At 38.5% G+C, this 23132-nt stretch overlaps 1 protein-coding gene across 1 annotated transcript in view; it reads left to right on the forward strand.

The window, feature by feature from the left end:
- ranbp10 (RAN binding protein 10) overlaps nt 1–23132 on the forward strand; it is a 65338-nt gene that overhangs the window by 30666 nt on the left and 11540 nt on the right. Inside the window, exons 3-10 of the mRNA XM_022204540.2 lie at nt 3047–3099; nt 14534–14701; nt 14792–14814; nt 15902–16086; nt 17973–18085; nt 20441–20549; nt 20635–20783; nt 22005–22218. Coding sequence (XP_022060232.1) covers nt 3047–3099; nt 14534–14701; nt 14792–14814; nt 15902–16086; nt 17973–18085; nt 20441–20549; nt 20635–20783; nt 22005–22218 — 1014 coding nt within the window. The remainder of the gene's footprint in view (nt 1–3046; nt 3100–14533; nt 14702–14791; nt 14815–15901; nt 16087–17972; nt 18086–20440; nt 20550–20634; nt 20784–22004; nt 22219–23132) is intronic.

Genomic DNA, 23132 nt, shown 5'->3' on the forward strand with positions numbered 1-23132 from the left:
CAAAATTCGATTAATTGTGCAGCCCTAGCGTCAGTACAGAATTGGTGTAGCAAATACACTACAAGGCCAGTAGTGCTTATGCTCAGCAATAGTATGTGTGTGGAATACTTCTAGATGTACTGCTACTTATAACGAGAAGAGGATTTTTCTTACCAGACTAGAACAGTACAAGGGGTCCTCGGTTTACGATGTCCTCGACCTACAGCATGTCTTCGCTATGTTGGAACTGGTTACATGGAACTAGTTGGCGAGCGGAGCGGATGAACACGTCGTCATGCGGTGCTATAACACAGCTTCATTTACATTCTCTGGTGGTACGCCACCTTGGATTGCGCTACATTTGCTAACTTTTTTCCCTTCATTATGGCTCCCAAGCATGATCAGGTAGATCAAGTTGTAAAAACAGTGCAACATATTCTGTTATCTTTGTGCAAAATGACTCATACATGCATGAAAGTCATTGGTGTTCATGGCTTTCCGAAGAGCTGATCGATGTTGTGATGCACCAAACGGCTTTGTTTACGTTTTCACTAGAATTCCAGCTTACGTCGGGCGATAGGAGCGGAACTCTTGACGTAAATCAAGGACCCACGTACTATAAAAACAACTCTGCGTCCGTGGTGTCCACAGCTGCTTCCACAATGAAGTATAGAGAAGCGATTATAGATTATATTCTACATTTTTCCAATCAGAAGTACTGATTTTTCATTAAAATTCATTCATTTCAGAAAGACGTACTTTGACTCTACAGCAGCCATCTCTTTGTATCTGTAGTTTCAAGCAATTTCCTGCCCTTAGTGCTGTCTTATTGGTTACACATCTTTTATCTACTACTGCAGAAAAGCCAAACTTCACACCTGAAAGATATGTAGAGACAGCACATACATCCATCCATCCATTCTCGATACACCGCTTTATCCTCACTAGGGTCGTGGGGGGGCTGGAGCCTATCCCAGCTGACTCGTGTGAAGGCAGGGGACACCCTGGACAGGTCACCAGTCTGTCATAGGGCTACATATACAGACAATCACACTCACACTCACATCACGTGCAGAAAGATCCCAGGCCCACTCCGGGATTTGAACCGGGGATCTTCTTGCTGCAAGGCAAAAGTGCTAACCACTACCCCACCCACTGTGCAGCCCCCGAGACAACACATATAAAGTCATTTCTTTTTGGACAGTATACAAAAAGCACTGGCACTTTGAGCAGATATAATCCTTGTCTGAGCAGCATTCTACAAGCTTTTAAGTTGTTTGTATGAATCGGAGTGTGCAGTGTATTGACAAGTTGCCTGTGACATTAGCTTAATTGATGCCATTAACCAGCACACCTACTGTTCAGTCACTTTCACTTGCTTCTGATGTTTGTTTGGTTTTTTTTTTAAATCCTGAAAGAGTGGAAATGCTACATTCAGTAATGCATTTGTCAAAATTGAAGCAGCAGAGGAAGAGAAATACTGTGTTGGGTCAAAGTCAAAAAATACTGGATCTACTTTTAAAAAAATGTTATTATACAAGAAGATTTTCAAAACAAAACGCTAATTTTCATGTATTCTGAACCATTTCTAATGTGGATTTGGACCTCCCGAAATTCAGTCCAATTTCTTTGTTTCTCTTTATTCTTCTTGTAAATTAGCTTTTGCCAGTAAAATCAAAAGAAAGGATTGCCACCATATATTAACCTTCTGCACCCCCAAACCCATCGATAGTTGTAAGAGGCATTTATTACTTTTAAAAATCACCAAAAATATTCCATTTGTCAAAGACAAAAACTGTGAAAAATGAAACTTTAAGATGGTTGTTGAAAAAATCATGAATGATTGTAGTTCTGACGTCACTATTAAGAGCTAATCATCACTAAAGGATAAATGTTGAAAAGGTCTTGTATTTAAACATAACAGCAAATATTGTGTTGGAGTTTGTGTTTGGCATAATTTTGACACCAAGATTTTAACTTTTGCTGCAAATATATAATTATTTCAAATGCCTGCTTTTGTTTTCCTTGAATGGTAATAATCAATAGTTGTATCTGCCCATCTACACTTCGAAATGTCCTTATTTTTGAAAGAAAAGCATTTTTTTCAGTGAAGATGACATTGAATGAATCAGAAATCCATTCTAGACATTGTTAATGTGTTAAATGGCTGGGAGCAGCTGATTTTAATGGAATATCTCCATAGGGGTACAGAAGAACATTTCCAGCAACCATCACTCCTGTGTTCTAATGCTACATTGTGTTAGCTAATGGTGTTGAAAGGCTCATTGAGGATTGGAAAACCTTTGTGCAGTTATGTTAGCACATGAAAAGTGTGAGTTTTCATGATAACATGAAATTGTCTGGGTGACCCCAAACTTTGGAACAGTGTCAATCACATCATTTAACCTCTACTACGACCTCTCAGTCCTTGGTTTAATACTGCATAATAAAACTGCCAGAAACATGATGTTGCCTTCTTACTGTTCCTCTGCATCATTGTTTTTGTGCAACTTCCTCCAAACATCTTCCCGTCCCGCTGATGTCATTGAGCGAGAAGCAGGAAACTTATGAATGAGGCCAAACATGAGGCGGCTCAGACCAGATATTTATTGCTGGGATTAATCTGATGACCTCAGCATGTGCCAGAGCGAGCTCAGCCAGACGCATTCAGCTGACAATATTGATGACTTGTTCAACTGAGCAAAAAAGGTTTATTTTTTTGGGCCGGTCTTTCGTAAGCTTCCTGACACGAAAATGATGCAGGCCAACAGTTTATCCTCGTGTGAAGGACTTAAGATGTCACCACTGACCCCAGAGCTGACGTACTTTTGCCCACTTTTGAAGTCTTCCTCTGAGGCAGTTGACGAGCCCACACAGTGGAGATAAGAAAGAATATCAAAGACAGTATAATCAAAGTTACCTCTGCTTGACACTCATCAAAATATGAGCTTTACCTGAATGTTTTTCAAAGCAAATCTAATGAAACACAGTCAGAAGAAGCTGATCTGAATGTTTTGATGGGCTGCCTGTAAAATCAACCACATTTTCCTTCTCTTGTTGTGTGCAGGTACATGGGCATCGGCCTGTCTGCACAGGGAGTCAACATGAACAGACTGCCTGGTGAGTAACGTGAATGATATCACCATCACATAACCAGTATTGTAATGGACTGATGCACATTTGTTTGATAAGTTCGAACCTTAAAAAGTGGCAGTTTTTGCAGGGCTGGCCAGACTGAGATCATTACTCACATTGGAGTGGACAAACTTTTTCTTCTGCCAATCATTGTTGGCCAAATAGTCCTTTGTCTTTGGTCAAGAACATTTGTTTATGGCAGCAAAACTGCAATGTCGTAACTGTCAAGTGATTCAGAACCTGCAACAGTTGCTGAAGTTATGCTTTTTTGATTCTTGATGTCTCAAAGATTGGGATCAGGGTCAATCAAGATATTTTTTAATTGATAAGTATTGGCTTTAACCTGATTGTAATCTTTTGTGTACATCCACAATCCCACAAGTGTTATAAAGGCAGAGCAAAATTTATGGCAGGATGTTAAGGATGCAAATTTTGAATGATTTTCCTAATTAGTAATGGCAGCATTATCATACAATCATAAAGTATTTGATAACAAATTGAGCACAGTGGACATTTTTCCTTTGATGATATTCCAGTTTAGCCATTGAACAAGGTATTATGTCCGTTCTAAAGGCTTGAGGCAGCTCTTACATGTTCCACTGAGAAATAAAAATTGCTTCTTAGTGAATCCCTGCTTGTTTTAAACATAAAAGCTCTGGATGAAGGTCATTACGTGTCACAGAAGTTTTTGTCATGGTGCCGGTTGCTAGCTGTGCTCCCACAATGCATGAACCCCCCGTAGTCTGAGTGACCACCTCCTCTGGTCGCTACTCTTATTAAACATTTAGAGGCTCCCCCTGAAGGAACAAACATATACTACAGCTAGTCCACAATACATTTTCTGTTGTGTATGTAGAGAATAAAGGTTTTCTCTGTCTTTTGTAGCTTGTGGGCCCACTGTACACCCTACCTTCTAACACTACATTTCAAGCACAGTTTTGCAAAAGTTTTTTGACCAAGGAACAGTTTCGATGCATAAATTATTATTTTTTTCTTGGTGCACTGCAGAGCTACTCAGTTAGCATGTACACAAGAGTGATTTGAAAACTGTAGTGCACTTAAAGTTTTTTTAGGAGTCTGTACAAGATCTGTAACTAATTCTACAGACAAATCTTTCTTATTTTAACTAATACAAATGTGCAGATTCTGTATTTACATAAAAAACAAAACAGATGCATTGGAATACTGTATCAGTGTGAACATTTTGTGATTGGTGCAAACTACGTGGTTGTTTGTGGTTGAATGGGGGGTCGGTTGTGTCATTAAGCGTCACTGAAGTCCTTGTCATTGTTAAAGTGCATCTGTAGAGGAACTATGATCGTAGTGAACTGGTTCCACAAAAGATGTCTGCTGGAAAACAGTAGTTCCTGGATGTAGCTCCAGTTTTATGAGTATGTGCCTCTCATGGGGTTCAGTATTGGTTTTGTGGGGCGTCCAGACTTTAGTCGATAGTTGCCGTGGCCACCTTTTGGCTCCGCCTCTGTCCTGGACTCAATTTAAAGATGTTACAGTGGGCGGGTGGACGTCAGAATTTATTGACGAAGGAACAGTAGAACAACAGGACAGCAGAGTCTATGTTGGGAGTAATCAGCGAAATGGGGTGAAATGAGGATTCCCAAGGTCACTCGACATACCGAGCACTTCATTACGCCAACGTCCAGCAATAATGGCGACTCCCTGGGCTGAAGCCAGAACTTCAGCCACTTAGCAGTCGGATGGGACCGGCGCTTTGGACGAAAAACATCCTGCGTCGCTAAGTTCTTTTATTCAACATTTGCTACACGCTGGACAGTCTGCACAGTACAATCAGACAGCTCTGGATTGGCTGCACAAAAAAACCTTGACCCTGAACTTTTTCTAATTACTTATTGGCCAACTGTTCCATCCCTCTGACCTCATTGGCTCAGATTACAATCAAGCATTGACAGTGTTGTGTTTACTTCAGCCTCACAGAATAGGGAGGTTTCTCATCAACCTTGCAAACACTGGAAAAGGGGGTTGATTATTATCACTTAGTCATTGTTTTCATTGAGGGAGTAGATATTTTTAGAGCTCAAGTAGCGGAGGAGAAAGTGTGCTTGCATGTATGCGTGGAGTGCAGTATATAAAAGAAGATGAAAGGAAGGAATTGATTTTGTTGGATAAATGAAAGTAGCTGGAGAGGTGCCAGCGTTTGAGATTTGGGGATGAAAGCCTGAGGAGACGAGGACGGGAGGCGTTTCTCTGGTAATTGGATGTAGTTGGTTTGTGGTACAGTTTGACAGCTGCAGAAAGAACATGTTGGGACATGTTGCTGAGCAGTCCTATGGATCGCTGACACACGGCGTGGACTCGTGGCATGACCTCATACTAATCTGATTGAAGACAAGCGCTGCTTTTAACTTTGTAATGATAACTTTACGTAGAAATTATTTTTGACTTGAGCGAACATCATTTAAATGAATGCATGTTTGTACACAAGATTTCTGTGAATGTGTTTTCCACATATATAAGCAACTTCACCATATAAACCATGACAGAAAATACCGTCTTAGTGTCAACTTGGGCCGTTTTATTTGAATTTTACATTTCAAAGTGTTAAACTCTCTGAGCCCCAAGTACTTTCTGGCTAATTTTTACTCCTTATGGGCTCATTTTTCACTGCAACATAAAGTCCTACACCTCTGAAGAAACAATACAACCATTTACAGAAGTTAAGGGATTAATAAAAATCTCTTTTATGCAGTTGAATAAAGTGATAGTGCTATTAGTCATACAACCAATTAAAAAAATGTTGTCTCTACATTCTGTAGATATTTTACTACATAGAATTTTAATTTGTTTCACTGCTTTTCAAACTTTACATTTTTACAACCTCTACAAATTTGACGTTTTCACAGTACTCTGCACATAAATTCTATGAAGATGTTTCACCCTGCTGAATGTATCTTGAACAATTTTTTCCACTGTATACCATTTCTGAACAATACTGCATTTATTTTATTGTTCAAGTATGGCTTATTTTGCTTTCAATCGCTCTAATTTGTCTCTATACATCAGAATTCCGTTCCTACGGTGCAACGTAAATCCCACTGTGCTGTGTGTATACCACAGTGGTAAAATCATAATTTAGGACAATCAAACACAATCCAATGTGATGTACAACCGACGAATGAAAACAAAGCCTTCCTCTTATAGCACCACTCACCAGCTAGTTCCACATAGCCAGTTCCAATGTAACAACAAAACACCATAAATTGAGGACGTCATAAACCGAGGACCATCTGTACCTGTCTGCATTTACACTGCCTGCAGTTCAGCTGAAGTCCTTGGTTGTGCCGTCATGCACAGAATCTTTTGTTTTTTACAGAACTGGTGTATATTAACAAGCTAGTTTCTAAATAACACATGCAGAGTAATGTAATTTTGATGAAATATCACAATTTTGAGCTTAGATTTAGTTAATTTTTCTGACGGAACAGTATGTCACAGATGAGCAGTTCAAGGAGCATTGGAAGGATGAAAATCCAAAGATGTTTCTGTTTTGTTTTCGTTACTTATTTCCTTTTAGATGACATACCCTTCAAAACCACTGGCAGGTTTTTGAATTTAGAAGTTAATTAGACACGTGATCGTATATGAATAATAATGAATCCTGTGAAAATATAAAGAGCTGAATTTAAGTCTGACTTTCATAAACATAACAGCACACAAAAGACGGTGGTGTTGGGAAGTTGTTAAGAACATTTACTCAAAAACTCTACTGAAAAATAATTTTGAGGTACTTGAGCATTTCCACTTTCTGCTACTTTATACTTCAACTTCACTACATTTGAGACAGAAATTCTTCACTTTCTAATCCACTGCTTTTGTGTGAACTCTTAAGTTACATTTAAAATTAAGATTTCACACAGTGGGGAATGTAATAAGCTTTTAAAATACAGCACAGATTCAGATTTTCAGTCTTCATGCAGCTTTGAAAAAGCAGCCACACTTACTTTCAGATGTCTGAATTATTAACAACTCCATTAAATAAGATTTTCCCCCCCGCTCTAAACTTCTCACATGGTTTTATATCAATAAATGTTCAATTAATCCAATGTCTCGCCACTCCTTTCCTTTTCCTTAAAGAATGCATGTGATGTATGTATAACTGGATTTAGGTCGTTCAAATGATCAACTTGTGCAAAATCAATTATCAGGCGTTGAAGAAAGTTTGAAGCAGCACAAAAACAAAAGGGAAAAAAATGCCACTCCAAAAGCTTTTAAGTTGTTTGTATGAATCTGACTGTGCAGTGTATTGACATGTCTCCTGTGACATTAGCTTAATTGATTCCATTAACTAGCACACCTGCTGTTCAGTTACCTTCACCTGCTGCCGATGTTTGTTTTAAAGGAAAACTAAGGATTTCCATCATATGTTGACTTTCTGAACCGCACAACCCATTGACAAGTGTGAGAGGCATTTTATTTTTTAATGAAACATCAAAATTACACAATTTATCAGAGGCAGAAACTGTAAAAACACAAAGAATGATTGGATTTCCAACTGTCAGATGGTTCATATAAACCAAATCTAGCTTGAAAATGTGTTATTTCATGCAAATTACTTCATTCTATATGTTTTATCTAAAAAATGACACCAAATCCTGTTTAAAAAACAGCTAAAAATTCAGTGCTCCTCAGTGCAACCGAGAACCACGAGTGACTCATGTGACCGACATTCACGTAACAAAAATTAAGGGACTATTCGGCTAAATTGCAGGTATTGGTGCCTAAGCTGTGAGGTGACAAATGTGGAAATAAATTAGAGAGTGCAGAATGAACCGTACTTAAGCAATAAAATGAATGCAGCATGGCTGGGAAACAGAGCAGCAAGTTGTTGGAAGATACATTGAGTGCAGTGAAACATCTTTATAGATTTGATGTGTGAAAAATCTGTGGTTTATAGAGGCAAACTGATGGTTAGAAAACCCTTGTGCAGTCATGTTAGCAAATGAATAAAAGTGTAAGTTTTCATGAAAAGCATGAAATTGTCTGAGTGACCCCAAACTTTTGAATGGTAGTGTAACTCTATACATGTTTCTCTTTATGTGGATGAAGCTGGACTCGTGATTGCTGCTGTGATTCAGAGAACAAAGGCGCTACTATAAAGATTTAATAAGAAAACGAGCCTTTGTCTGCTGACACATGAACACTTATTGTGCTTTACGCTTTGCTGATAAACCGCAGACTGTCACATGATTGTTCTATTTATTGTCGCCAGTCGATTCTTTTCGCTGCTACGTCTTCTTTCGTCCTCCATCCCCGACTCGCACTGTTATGCTCTCAGCAAACCCCGCACACAATGGCATCCGTGAACGGTTCAGCGATCTCTGATGACATAGGAGGAAGCGTAGTAGCCGCTCAGCTCCCGGTAGCCCGACTCTAAAGCCTCTCCCCGGCCAATCGGACCACTCCTCTGCCTCCACCAATGGGCTTTTCCAGGCCTGTCCGGGGGCTCGTTTGACCTGCTTATTGACCAGTCAAGACCAGTCCGGTGGCCGAGGTTTGTGGAATGCTGTGGACGGCCGAGGCAGCCAGTTCAGCAGAGTCCAGATCCGCACACAAAGATCATTCACAGCGCCTCTCTCTCTCCTTGATTCACATGTGTCAAATGTCACACAAAGGGTGGAACAGCGTGGAACGGCGGTGCAACGGGCGGGATGTGTTTTCCAAACCTGGTCACCCATTAGTTATGAAAATATGTCCGGTTGCTAGGATTCCACTACAGATGGTCTGCGGCCCTGGTGGACAGATTACGGCTGATTGCCTTAACTCCGACTAACTCGGTGTGTTTGTGCGCCAGTGTGTGTGTTTGTCCCGAACTCTGCGGATTTAACTGTGTGTCCTGGGCTGCAGTCTGATTGAGTGTTTGTCTGTGCTCATCTGTTTGTGCACAGTTCCACCGCAGCCCTGCACACGGATGGACTGTATGTTCTGGCAGGAGGTTAGAAATGTTCCAGTTTCTGCTGTAACTTTACGGTCATTTTGGAGGCTGCAGTTTGTGGTGCGTTACGTAAAGAGGTGTGTCCTGCCCCCGTTTGATAGAAATGGGATGGAGAAAATAATAGCAGGATAACGCAGTGCACCGAAAACTGCAGAATCCACAATGATCATGTGATAGAATTAACACTTCTCGTACACATAACAAAAACAGAACATTTTACCTTTGTGAACTTTCATTCAGAGCAGGATTGTTGTATTAGACTCCACTGGTTTCAGCAAAATCCTACTTCTGCTGAAGTTCACAACATTATTAGCGACATAAAAAGTACTTTTTCAAGGGAGATTATGATTAAACAAGGAATTAAAAGGCTGGGATATGGTTTTGAAAGAGCAAGCTGTGGTTTTATAACCACCATGTTTAATGACACACTTCATTGACTACTGTGTTTACAGTATCCTGCAGTGTTGTCATTCAGGGCTGACTTTTCTAGTCGGTTTCAGATCATTGATCCTGTTAAAACCTGATGGCTGAGTGGTTATGGTACAAGCCACATGTGTGAAAATTCCCTCACTGAGGCAACTCCTACTGCATCTAGCCAATGAAAGGCAAAAAACATATTAAAATTCAAATTAATTCCTTTAAAATGCTGTCAGATTTAGCAGAATTCAAAGCTGGAAGTCTCTGAAAAGTGGCTTAAAACTCAAAGCAAGTCTTGCAGCCATCGAGATGCATCTTTATGTCCCTGCAAACTTTATTTCAGACAATCAAGTCATATTTGCTTATCCAGTTTATCAATTTTTAAAGCAATATTTAGGTTTTTCATTACTGTCTCTTGCCCTTGTCTTAATGTAATGATTTCTTATTGGAATCCCACTTCATAGATTTTTTTCTGCAGAAAATGGGCCATGTAGCTGAGATATTATTCATTAACATTACAAAGACTGCAGGTGGCCTACAATGACGCCTTGCGTGTTCTTCTTAGGAGACCAAGATGGGCTAGTGCGAGTGAGATGTTTGTGTCAGCCAGAATTAATACTCTGCAAGCCACACTGCGTAAAATGATGTACAGTTTTATTTGTAGACTGAATATCTCAAATAATGAAGTGATTGTGTCACTGGTGAATATTGGCTGTAGTGCCATTCGCTATCAGTCTGGGATGTGGAAGCACTGGTATAGCTGTCTCTTTAAAGGGACCTTTTAACTGTTTTTGATTGTATCCTTTTTGTGTCTTGTTGTGTCTTTGTTTTTATGGTGTGTGTATTTGGACCTAGTGTCTGGAATAAAGTTGAAATAAAAATAAATATTTGATTGATTTAGTGTAGTAGTTGTTGTCAACCTGGAGGGTCAAAAGTTCGTCTGAAGGCTGTGTTGGCTCAGCCTTAGAGATGGGATGAAGATCTCGGTCGTCCAGGAATCGCTCAGAGTAGAACTGCTGCGCTTTTGCATCGAAGTGAGGCATTTGAGGTGGTTTGGGCGTCTGTATCCCAGATGCCTCTGATGTGAGGTGTTTCGGCAACTCTTGTCGTCCACAAAATACGCTTCGGTACAATTAAACTGCATTTTCCATCATGCTTTGGAAAAAAAGACGACAGTTTTGTTGTCAAATTGTATTTTCACTTAATAGGTAGCGATGTCCTCAGCCAGAACTTAACATGGATAGTGATCACTGGAATTTTTAACCGATCAATGTCAGCATAAAGCTATTCCTGATTCTTTGTTTACATCTGTTTTTACACGGACAAATGATCAAAACTGCAAATTAGTTAGTTTATTTCTGATTTGCTGGCCTGAAGTCAGTCAGCCTCATTTAAGTCTCTGTCATGGTGCTCCTTTACTGGCTACCCTCCTCTGGTTGGTGGAATAGGCTCCACTTGGTGGCACAACCAGGTCCTGCAGCTAGTCTACAATGGTTGATAATTGTATTATCAACAGCGATATCAAGTACTGGCAAATACTTGCATTGCAAAGAGCAGATTCCTATGGAAAAAGCGTTTCCCTGAAAATATAATTAAGACTGCAGGTTAGCTGTATAGTAACGTAATTTTCAGGAGACATGGTTGGCTTCGGGTGTGTCCAACTAGGAAGAAGTGTCATGGCTGGCTTGGGAACACATTGGAAGAGTTTAAGAAGGTGGCTGAAGAGAAGGAAACCAGATAAGCTGTAGAAAATGGATGGATAGACCTCTGCCCATAATTGTGTAAAATATGAGAAGGGTACCAATAAAGGCTTTTATTTTGAACGGTGATACAAGCTCAGAATATTCTAATTGTATTCTACAGGCTTTATTTCATGTAAACTCTAACTTGAAAATTAACCAGTGATGCTAGCTGTTTGTTAAATTAAGTTAAAAGTGGTGTAACACCAAACTACTCAAGTACAGCCTCTGAAAAATGTCCTAAAATGCAGTACTTTGTGTAAATGTGTGCGTCCCGTACTACAGTGTTCTCCACTGCTGACCTCTGTGTCTGATCCTGCTGTGGAGGCCTGCCCATTTCATTAGCATGTTGGAGCAGTGAGCCTGGCTTTAGAGGCAATATCCCTGTCAGCAGATTAATCTAATGCCTCGCCACACACACACACACACACACACACACACACACACACACACACACACAGAGTATATACACGTATGCACAAAACGACACATGGGGACTCAGAGGACAATACGAGTTGATAGAAACACCAACACTGAGGACACAAACTCAGGCATTCGGCTCGGGTTAATGCTTCATTCCACGCTCACAGATGCACGTTATGCACACATACATGTACGTATCTAATATCTCGCCTCACCCACGACCTACTTTCCCTTAACCCCACTTTGCTTTTTGGCAGCAACGCTAGAAGCTGCAACCGACGAGAAGCACTGACGTCGAGCTTCAGGTTCAGGTCCCTTCCAGCCCGGTTGGTTCAGGAGGAGGAATTCCTGCAAAACTCGATTAGTGTGAAGTTAAGGCTTCACCCAGATCATAAATTTAGCCGTTTCGTCCTCGTGCTGCGGAGGCATCTTCCCATAAAGTCCTGTGATGTTGTGTTGAACTGGTGTACGTGTTTTACAGCACACTTTTTTACTCTTTACATCAGTACTAGCGCTGTGGTGCACGCTATCTCACCATGCTGTGATAAATTTGTACCAAACACAGCTCTTTTCCTTACTCACCTTTAAACAATTGTATTACCAAAATATAGCACATATTGGAGTGAAAAATTAGTGTTTGCTCAGTCTGACAGAATAAATAACTCACAGCTGCATCCACATCAGTCAGCCAGACTTTATTTAAATAACACTTAATAAAAATTAAATATAACACAACAGTAACAAAAATACAGTGGAACAATACAAACAATACCCCCAATATTATGTTAACAACTGAGGAAATTCTGTAAAAGACACACATGCAATGAGGAAACAGCAGATGAAATCAATAAGAATAATTAAGAAATATCGTAAAATGAAATATAATATCTATTAATAAAATATTGATTGATACGTAAGTATAGATATTCGTAAAAACAATAAGAAAATAATTTTTACAAATTAAATAATAAACAATGCAATAAATAGACAAAAATATGTTATAATAAATGTAATATCTGAATAAATATATAATACATAAAATAAATAAAAGATTTTAAATCAATAAAATACACACTGGTAGGTTAGTAAAGGACAAAATAGAGGTCAAAATTCTTGAAGTAATAAATGATACAGTGAATAGATTATAATATAAAAAGCATTAAAATAGAATAAATATCGATAAATAAAATATAGATAGAAAAGTAAAGGACAAAATAAAAGCCAAATTATAATTTCTCAAAATGATGAAATAGACTAAAATATCTTTTTTAAAGAAATATGATTAAAAAATTATTAGATTGTAGTATCTACATATAGAGATTGATTGGTGAAGGGCAAATCATTTCAACAGAAAGGGAAAATAATTTTAAAAACTGAATTAATAAACAGTACAAAGAGTATTATAAAATATGTCAAAGTATAGTAAAAGTAATACCTTAAAAATAATAAATACACATAAATAAATAGGTAAAGGATGAAACAGAAGTCAAAATTCATCATAACAGAATAAAAAAATATTTAAAAAATGAAGTAATAAACAATACACTGAATAGACTAAAAAAATGTCAACTACATATGCATATATAGTCAAAATATGAATAAAATAGAGATGAATAGATGAGTAAAGGGCAACATAAGAGTCAAAATTCCTAAAAACAGAATAAGAAAAAATATCTAATAAATTTAAAAAATACAATAAATGGCACTAAATTATGTAAAGTGGTGATTAAATAGAGAAATTAGTCCTGGAAGGAGTAATAAATGCATAAAAAGCCAGAGTAAAAAGGTTGATCTTGAGTTTTTGCCCCATGTATCCCCACTGGCAGGAAGAATAAATGAGTTAACATAAAACGGCATCGTGACATCCTGGTGGCCTTTTACTGTCCTGGTCCGGCCTCCTGAGCTGCTGTTCCTGTTGTCGGTGACTCACCAGTTTCTTTCTACAGACAAAGTCCTCCTGCTGGCCGGCCGCCGACACTGCAGCGCAGGAAAAAGGACTCTCAAAGTGTCTGTGAATGTTCATGAGACGCCCTGCAGGCAGCAGAGAGTCAGATGGGAAAATCTGAGTCGCAGGAAGTCAATGAGTAACCGTGTTCCCTCCTCGAAGTCGCTTCACTTTACTCCTTGTGCCCTGAACAGGAAGCCGCTTGCTGCACGTTTCCATGAACCCTCCTGTTGTCCTCATTTACAGACACCAAAAATATAGTTTCCTTGTCTTCCTTGTTAAATGAATAGTGACTGTGAAAATATTTAAAACATTGAACACCGTGTGATATGATGCTTCAGTACAAAACAGTCTGGTTGATGGAATCCTGTCACAGCTTTGTTTGTTTTTGTGTTTACATTTCTTATATTTACAATCACTTAACTTTCTTCATCAACCCTCCTGTTTTCCTCATTTACGGGCACCAAAAAAATTTATTTCCTTGTCTGAAAAAAATCCAAAAATTCAACCAAAAAAAATTCCTCAAATTTTTGAAAATTTTGCAAAAAATCTTTAGGAAGAAAATTCCAATAATTCCTTAAAAATTTTATTAAAAAAAACAATTTTGGGAAGAAAATTCTTGTAAATATTTTTAAAAATGAGTAAAATCTTCCAAAAAAAATCCTAAAAATATCTAAAGTGATTACATACATTTCATTAAAACTTCTGTTATTTTCTTTAAGAACATTCATATTTCTTTTTTCCACTAAAAATATTGAAAATGTGGACATCAGAAGTTTCACTGTGAAAATATTTTTTATCCCCACATTTTCAAACTTTAACGTGGGTCAATGTTGACCCGCTGGACGACACGAGGATGAACAGGCAGGTTTTAACCTCCAGAGGTCAAGTTTGAAACACTAAAACTTCATCCCCGTCTCGTTTCAGGATGGGACAAACACTCGTACGGTTACCACGGAGACGACGGCCACTCCTTCTGCTCCTCTGGAACCGGCCAACCGTACGGCCCGACGTTCACCACGGGCGACGTGATTGGCTGCTGCGTCAACCTCATCAACAACACTTGCTTTTACACCAAAAATGGCATCAGTTTAGGTCTGTGGACACACAAGGTCATTTATTATCAAACTTTAACCCGACGTATGTGCACTTTTACTAAAACTGAACTGTCTTTTTGCCTTTTAGGTGTAGCATTCACAGACCTCCCTGTAAGTACACAGAACATCTCATCATAATGTCCTTTAGCAGCCTTTATTTTCAGTATTCAAGGTTGTTCTCATACTGAAGAGCCATGAATGTCCTCTCATTGAAATTTTCAAGAGGTTATTTTTATTTTTTTGAGGGAAATATGTCACTAAGTGCAGACATTAGGCTAATTTTATCATAACAAACCAACATGAAGTCATATTTAACATGCAGCTGCCAGTTTGTGTTGGCAGTTTGGTTGTTTTTTTTTCTCCTCGTCCAGCGGCTGCAGTGACTGGAACATTCCTCGAAAAAGTTTTACCAGCCAGATCAGCAGGAACCCCAGATCTCCTCTGAAGGAACTGCTGTCAAACCCAGACAGCATTTAGCAGCGTGTTAATTTCACACCCTGTCGTTGGGTTTTACAAACACAAACTCCAAATAAGCGTTATAATTTAAAGACCGACAAGCTCGTTTACAGCTCGTGTAATCAACAGCTGCTCACTTGACAGCTTGTAACTTGAGGTTTTCTGCAGCAAACTTAAAGAACTTATGAGACAAGAGCTAGTATTTGTTCTTAAAATCCCACAGATAAATTACTGATTCTAAAAAATCAGAAAATAGCAACAAAATTCCCCAAAGCTCAAGGGGACGTCCATAAATGTCTTGTTTTTTCCTCAATATTCACAGTATAGTCATTTTACTATCATATTTAACAGCTGACAGCTTTTTGATTAATTGAGACCAACATGCTTTACAGTCAAATGTTCTTGAAAAGAATAGTTTGATTTCTTCGAAGTGAGAATTCAGAGGTAGTTTTCCGTATTAGAGTTTCACGACTAAACGAAGAAATATTTTATAAAATAAATTGATAATAATTGACACAATAAATAGACAAAAATATGAAGGAATATAGTAAAATAAAAATAGAATATCCACAAATAAATTGTAGATAGATAGGTGAAGGCCAAATTGATGTCAGTTGCAGCTTGTTGTGTATAATAGAACTTCCATATTATAATGATCTGTTTACTAAAGCAGAGTAAATGTTAATATTGTTTAGAGCCACATCAAATCAGTCCTTTAAAGCTGATTATTTTCCCGTTACAGCCCAACCTTTACCCCACCGTGGGGCTTCAGACCCCCGGTGAGATCGTAGACGCCAACTTCGGCCAGCAGCCGTTCGTCTTCGACATCGAGGACTACATGAGCGAGTGGCGGGCAAAGATCCACGGCATGATCGCCCGCTTCCCCATCGGAGAGAGGCTGGGCGAGTGGCAGGCCGTCCTGCAGAAGTAAGATCATAAACTATCCCCCCACATTTTTATATTTCAACCCAAAACTGAGGAAATAACAGCATGTAGAAGCTCTGGGAAGAAAAATGTAAATGAAAAATGAATGGGATGGTGTTTTCTGTTGCTTTAGGTTTCAATCAAGGTTTGTTTTGTTTTCAGTCACTGTTTGCTTTTGTTTTTTTTTTGCTGTTTTCACTCTTTTTTATTTGCTGTTTTCAGCCATTTTTATTTGCTGTTTTCCGTCTTTTTATTTGCTGTTTTCTGTGTTTTTATTTGCTGTTTTCAGTCTTTTTTATTTGCTGTTTTCTGTGTTTTTATTTGCTGTTTTCAGTCTTTTTTATTTGCTGTTTTCAGTCATTTTTATTTGCTGTTTTCAGTCATTTTTATTTGCTGTTTTTTGTGTTTTTATTTGCTGTTTTCAGTCATTTTATTTGCTGTTTTCTGTGTTTTTATTCGCTGTTTTCAGTCATTTTTATTTGCTGTTTTCTGTGTTTTTATTTGATGTTTTCAGTCATTATTTGCTGTTTTCAGTCTTTTTTATTTGCTGTTTTCAGTCATTATTATTTGCTGTTTTCTGTGTTTTTATTTGCTGTTTTCAGTCATTTTTATTTGCTGTTTTATGTGTTTTATTTGCTGTTTTCAGTCTTTTTTATTTGCTGTTTTCAGTTATTTTTATTTGCTGTTTTCTGTGTTTTTATTTGCTGTTTTTAGTCTTTTTTATTTGCTGTTTTCTGTGTTTTTATTCGCTGTTTTCAGTCTTTTTATTTGCTGTTTTCAGTTATTTTTATTTGCTGTTTTCTGTGTTTTTATTTGCTGTTTTCAGTCATTTTTATTTTCAGTTTCCTGTCTTTTTTATTTTCAGTTTTCTCTGTTTTTATTTGCTGTTTTCTCTCTTTGTTTCTGCTGTTTCAAAATGGCATGCTTTTAAGCCAAAATTATCATGAGAGCCAAATCAAAGGTACTGAATCAATAAAGTCACTGCAGCATGGCTCTGAAACGGTGAACAGAGGAGCATGTTGTTAGAAGATACATTGAGCATGGTGAAACATCTTTCTACAGATGATGAGCAGAGCAGAGAGGAAACATGGAGACATTCATACTTATGACTCAAAATGTGTCCACAATTACAGAGTCTTGTGCAAAACATTACAGAAACTGTCAAAAATTGTCAGAAATGGTACAAATTTACATACAGTGGCTAAAAAAATGCCTAAAAAGGCTTGAACTTGCCCAGAATGGTTGGGGAAAAAAAATAGTTTGAATTACTCAAAGTTGCCAAAAATGATCATGAGAGGAGAATCAAAGCTACTGGATGAATAAAACATCGTTGGACCTGGAAAAGAATCATCAATATGACACCATTTATGAGCACTGGGACATAAAAAATATTCCAAAAACACCACACTGGTTTGAATTATCAGACAGGAACTGAAGGAAAAACACAATTATTCACATTTTTACACATACAGGATTTTAATTTCCTCATTCACTGTATAATTATATTGTTTTTTGTGCATTTTTCGATTTTTATTCACACTATATTTTAGACTTTGTGCTTTTTGTATCCAAGTATTTTTTCTTTCTTATTTATATTATGTTTTATCTTTTTCCTGTTGTGTTGCTGATCAGCTTACTCGTACTGCTTGCTGCTATAGCAACAGATTTACCTTTTTCAGATCAATGAAGTATTTCTATTCTATTCTTAAATGAACATAATGTAAACTAAAGTGTAACTAAGCACAATTATGTTCATGTTCTCATCACTTTCAGGTTCATTTTCTTGCTGTCAAACACTAAAATCAACACTAACTTGATATTCCGCAGCATTGCAAGTGCATCTTTTCCATTATTCTAACACTTTTTTCCTCTTTTCTTTCTGTATTCAGTATGGTGTCCAGCTACCTGGTGCATCATGGGTATTGTGCCACTGCGACAGCCTTTGCCAGAGCCACAGAGACCATGATACAGGAGGACCAGACATCTATAAAGAACAGACAGAGTGAGTCAGCAAGTCAATGGCACACATAAAAACACACTTTTTTATTTGATTTATGGCTGCTGTCCAACTCAGATCTTTGTTTTTGGTGAATAAATTCAGAATTTCCTGCAGATTTTTTGCAACAAAATGTATCAACGACTAGATATTCGTTGTTATGGTAAACTGTTTTAACATTTAAAAGCTAGACTGGATATGGATTTCAGATGTCCATGTCGCCCTTCCTCCAGGACAATTGACCTGAAACGACCATATCAGTATAAATGTATGTTATTGTTCTTTACAGATTTCTTTAGAATATTTGAACTACAGCATTTTGCCATCAGGCCACTCATTCCAACAGGGAACTGAAGCTGTTACATCACAGACTCCATTGACAAAAACAGTAATTCTACCTCAACAGCCGTCAGAGCAGTCTAAGGCTGAATTTCTAGTAAATTTCAACCACAGATTTGTAATCAACTAAACCCATGTTCTCCACAAACACCTCACTGAAGAGCTCTTTCTATTTTACTGCGTCTTCTAGAGACTTCATCCTCCACAACAGCCGCTATTCCATCTACAAACACTGTTGAAATGCTTTGAAATGAGCAGAATCATGCACAACTCAGATCAGACTAGATACACACGTGGACAAAATTGTTGGTACCCCTCAGTTAAAGAAGGAAAACCCATAATTCTCACTGAAATCACTTGAAACTCACAAAAGTAACAATAAATAAAAATTTATTGAAAATTAAATAATCAAAAACAGCCATTACTTTTGAATTGTTGATTAACATAATTATTTAAAAAAACAAACTAATGAAACAGGCCTGGACAAAAATGATGGTACCTCTATAAAAGATTGAAAACTATTTGACCAGAGTGACATGATTAACTCAGGTGTGTCATTTAATTGACATCACAGGTGTTTCCAAACTCATAATCAGTCAGTCTGCCTATTTAAAGGGAGACAAGTAGTCACCCTGCTGTTTGGTGAAAAGGTGTGTACCACACTGAACATGGACAACAGAAAGCGAAGGAGAGAATTGTCCCAGGACATCCGAAAAAAAATTATAGACAAGCATCTTAAAGGTAAAGGCTATAAGACCATCTCTAAACAGCTTGAAGTTCCTGTGACAACAGTGGCTCATATTATTCAGAAGTTCAAGACCCACGGGACAGTAGCCAACCTCCCTGGACGTGGCCGCAAGAGGAAAATTGATGACAAATTGAAGAGACGGATCGTTGGAATTGTATCCAAAGAGCCCAGAGCAACCTCCAAAGAAATTAAAGGTGAACTCCAAGGCCAAGGTACATCAGTGTCAGATCGCACCATTCGTCGTTGTTTGAGCCAAAGTGGACTTCATGGGAGACGACCAAGGAGGACACCACTGCTGAAAAAAACTCATAAAAAAGCCAGACTGGAATTTGCAAAAATGCATGTTGACAAGCCACAAAGCTTCTGGGAGAATGTCCTTTGGACAGATGAGACCAAACTGGAGCTTTTTGGTAAGGCACATCAACTCTATGTTCATAGACTCAAAAACCAAGCATACGAAGAAAAGAACACTGTCCCTACGGTGAAACATGGAGGAGGCTCAGTAATGTTTTGGGGCTGCTTTGCTGCATCTGGCACAGGGTGTCTTGAAAGTGTGCAAGGTACGATGAAATCTGAAGACTATCAAGGCATTCTGGAGAGAAATGTGCTGCCTAGTGTCAGAAAGCTTGGTCTCAGTCGCAGGTCATGGGTCTTCCAACAGGACAACGATCCAAAACACACAGCCAAAAACACACAAGAATGGCTGAGAGAAAAGCGTTGGACTATTCTAAAGTGGCCTTCTATGAGCCCAGATCTGAATCCCATTGAACATATGTGGAAGGAGCTGAAACATGCCATTTGGAGAAGACACCCATCAAACCTGAGACAACTGGAGCTGTTTGCTCATGAGGAGTGGGCCAAAATACCTGTTGACAGCTGCAGAACGCTCATTGACAAATACAGAAATCGTTTAATTGCAGTGATTGCCTCAAAAGGTTGTGCAACAAAATATTAAGTTATGGGTACCATCATTTTTGTCCAGGCCTGTTTCATTAGTTTGTTTTTTTAAATAATTATGTTAATCAACAATTCAAAAGTGATGGCTGATTTTGATTATTTAATTTTCAATACATTTTTATTTATTGTTACTTTTGTGAGTTTCAAGTGATTTCAGTGAGAATTGTGGGTTTTTCCTTCTTTAACTGAGGGGTACCAACAATTTTGTCCACGTGTGTATATAGACATGTCAACATTTGTAGCAACATTTCTGGCATCTGAAGCTTGTTTTCTCCTGATGAATACACTAAATATCCACCTTTGTGTTTGTCTGACAGGAATACAGAAGCTGGTGTTGGCAGGACGGGTGGGTGAAGCCATAGAAGCTACTCAGCAGCTTTATCCCGGCCTGTTAGAACGCAACCCCAACCTACTATTCATGTTGAAGTAAGTCATTAAAATCAAATTATCTGTGAGTCTCTAGCCGTTCTGGATGTGAAATGGGCTTCACCGGGTCGCTCTGAACCTCCAGGTGTCGTCAGTTCGTGGAGATGGTGAACGGTACCGACAGCGAGGTTCGCTGCTTGAGCATTCGCTCCCCAAAGTCCCAGGACAGTTACCCCGGATCCCCCAGCCTCAGCCCCCGCCACGGAGCCAGCAACACACACCTGCACACCGGAGGTACACAACATACCTACTGACCGCAGTCAGATTTAAAAATGAGTGGGGGAAATCTGTGCTTTTAGGTAACATTAGCTTTTGAGTTGAAATTCTTAAAGAAGGTGAGGTCATGCCCATTTTGGCGGAGCATGGTGGTGGTAGTATCATGCTGGATCAATGTTTGAGGTTCCATAACTTGAGAAATAATGTAGCTACAGTCCTGAAATTTTGCAGGGTCATTGATATGTATGTCTGGTCTTTAACAGCCAAGTAGGTTTCACATAAAAGGAATTTGACTGGCTATTTTAGTGCATAACAGCAACATGTAGATTTAAAAAGTGTTGGGTCGTTCTGCCTCAATTCAGCAAATGCCCCACACCTGACCATCTTCAATCTGACAAATTATTTTTAAAGTGCTGAATATTAATTGAGTTGTCTATAAGTAAAACCTGGGCTCATAGGTAACATTAGGTTTTGAGTTAAAAATTCGTAAAGAATATAGAATTATGTTGATTTTTACAGAGCATGGTGGTGGCAGTATCATGCTGTGGAGCAATGTTTGAAGTGCCATAACTCAAGACATAATATACCTAGACTGCTGGAATTTTGCAGGTTCATTGATATATACATCTGGTGTTAAACTGTACAATCCTGCTTCGATAGAATAATACAAACTACTTATATGATGGTTCCAAATTGGTAATTATTTTTTCTTTATTCCGATATTCCACCAATCATGAAACCTTTATTATTCACCCTTAGAGGCAGATGTTTTGCCCTTTGTCTGACACCATTAGGAGCTTTAAAAATGTATTGTGCCAATCAGAGATATAGTTTCTGAGGAAAAGATATTGAATTTTTTTGCTTTTTTGCCCAGTATTTGAACATGCATTGAGCCGATATGATGGTGAAACAGCTCCAGTAGTTACTCCAGTTGTTACTCAGCTCAAAGAAAAATCATGGTTTTTCCAACTCATATTGCCTGAAATAATTTTTTTTTTTAATTCTTCTTTAATGTTACTATGACCCCAGATTGTCTTACTTAATAACATACTTATACACAGAAAGAAAATCTGACCAATATAAGATGGTCAGGCGTTTGTTTTAATTTGGTAAATTGAGGTGGAACAACCCATAAATACACTGAGGCAGCCATCTTGAATCAGACACCAGAGAACAGCCACTGAATGGAGCCATTTCCCCGCTCGGTTTAAGAATTATTTTTGTTTCCCGTCCACCCAGGAGCCGACAGCCCCACCTGCAGTAACGGTGTGACTCCCACCAACAAGTCAAAGAGCCACGGCGGCGGCAGCAGCAGCGTCAAATACCCCAGTGCATCCTCCTCCGCCTCCTCCTCCACCTCCTCCTCACCCTCCTCCATCAACTACTCCGAGTCCAACTCCTCCGACTCCACCAAGAGCCAGCCGCACAGCACCAACAGCACCCAGGAGACCAGGTAGGGGGCCCGCTGACCGCACAGGTGTTTGCTCTGCTGCTGCTTATGGTGGCAGACAAACAGAGACGGTGCAGGTTGTGCTCCGTGTTATCTCTGTCGTGTTGACAGCTGATCACTAAATGAGCCACAATGGAAGATTTATCATAAATGAATCATCACTGCAGTCATTTTAACACATTAAAATGTAATTACTGGAAGATAATAAAGTTTGCCTGCACAACATTTGTCTCATTTAAAGGACACATGCTGGTGTCGTGCTTTACAAGACAGCTTGTTAATCGAGCATCTGTGTGTCAGTTTAATAGAAGGAGCATGTTTTTGACACAAGCATCATATTTTAGCCCATCAGCAGGCTTAAAAGGCTTGTTATGTTTACAAAAAAAATCACCATTTATCCATTTTTCAGCCGAAACTGTTAAAAAAACGAAACAATTATGAGTTTTTCAGCTTTCCAACAGTGCTTAAAGTACAAATTTTTAATCATAATTGCTTTATAATGCATGTCTCTGTTTAATATTTGAAAACAGTACACTGTTTGCACAGGATTCTGTACAAAAAACAACAACTGTGGAGCCTTTAGGGATTCAACTGTGACCAACATTTAAGTGTTAAAAATCAGAAACTGTTCAGGTGAACTACAGGCGCACAGGAGACAAGTATGGAAGTAAATTAAAAATCTAAATAGTAAAATATCTTTAGTATGTAGAGTTTCCATTGTCTACTTCTGGTGACACCTGTGGGCACCTGGGAAAATATATAATGGTGCCATTTTTTCAGTGTTTGTAAGATAATTAAATCCGCTTTAGTTTTTCTTTTTTTTAATAATTTACTGTGTCATATTGCACAGAAGACATTTCAGAGTTCTCTCTACTTCTAGCCATAGTTGTCCATTGAGGTGCAGGACTTTATATCGC

This window comes from Acanthochromis polyacanthus, chromosome 8, assembly GCF_021347895.1.
Source record: "Acanthochromis polyacanthus isolate Apoly-LR-REF ecotype Palm Island chromosome 8, KAUST_Apoly_ChrSc, whole genome shotgun sequence".
Lineage (NCBI taxonomy): Eukaryota > Metazoa > Chordata > Actinopteri > Pomacentridae > Acanthochromis > Acanthochromis polyacanthus.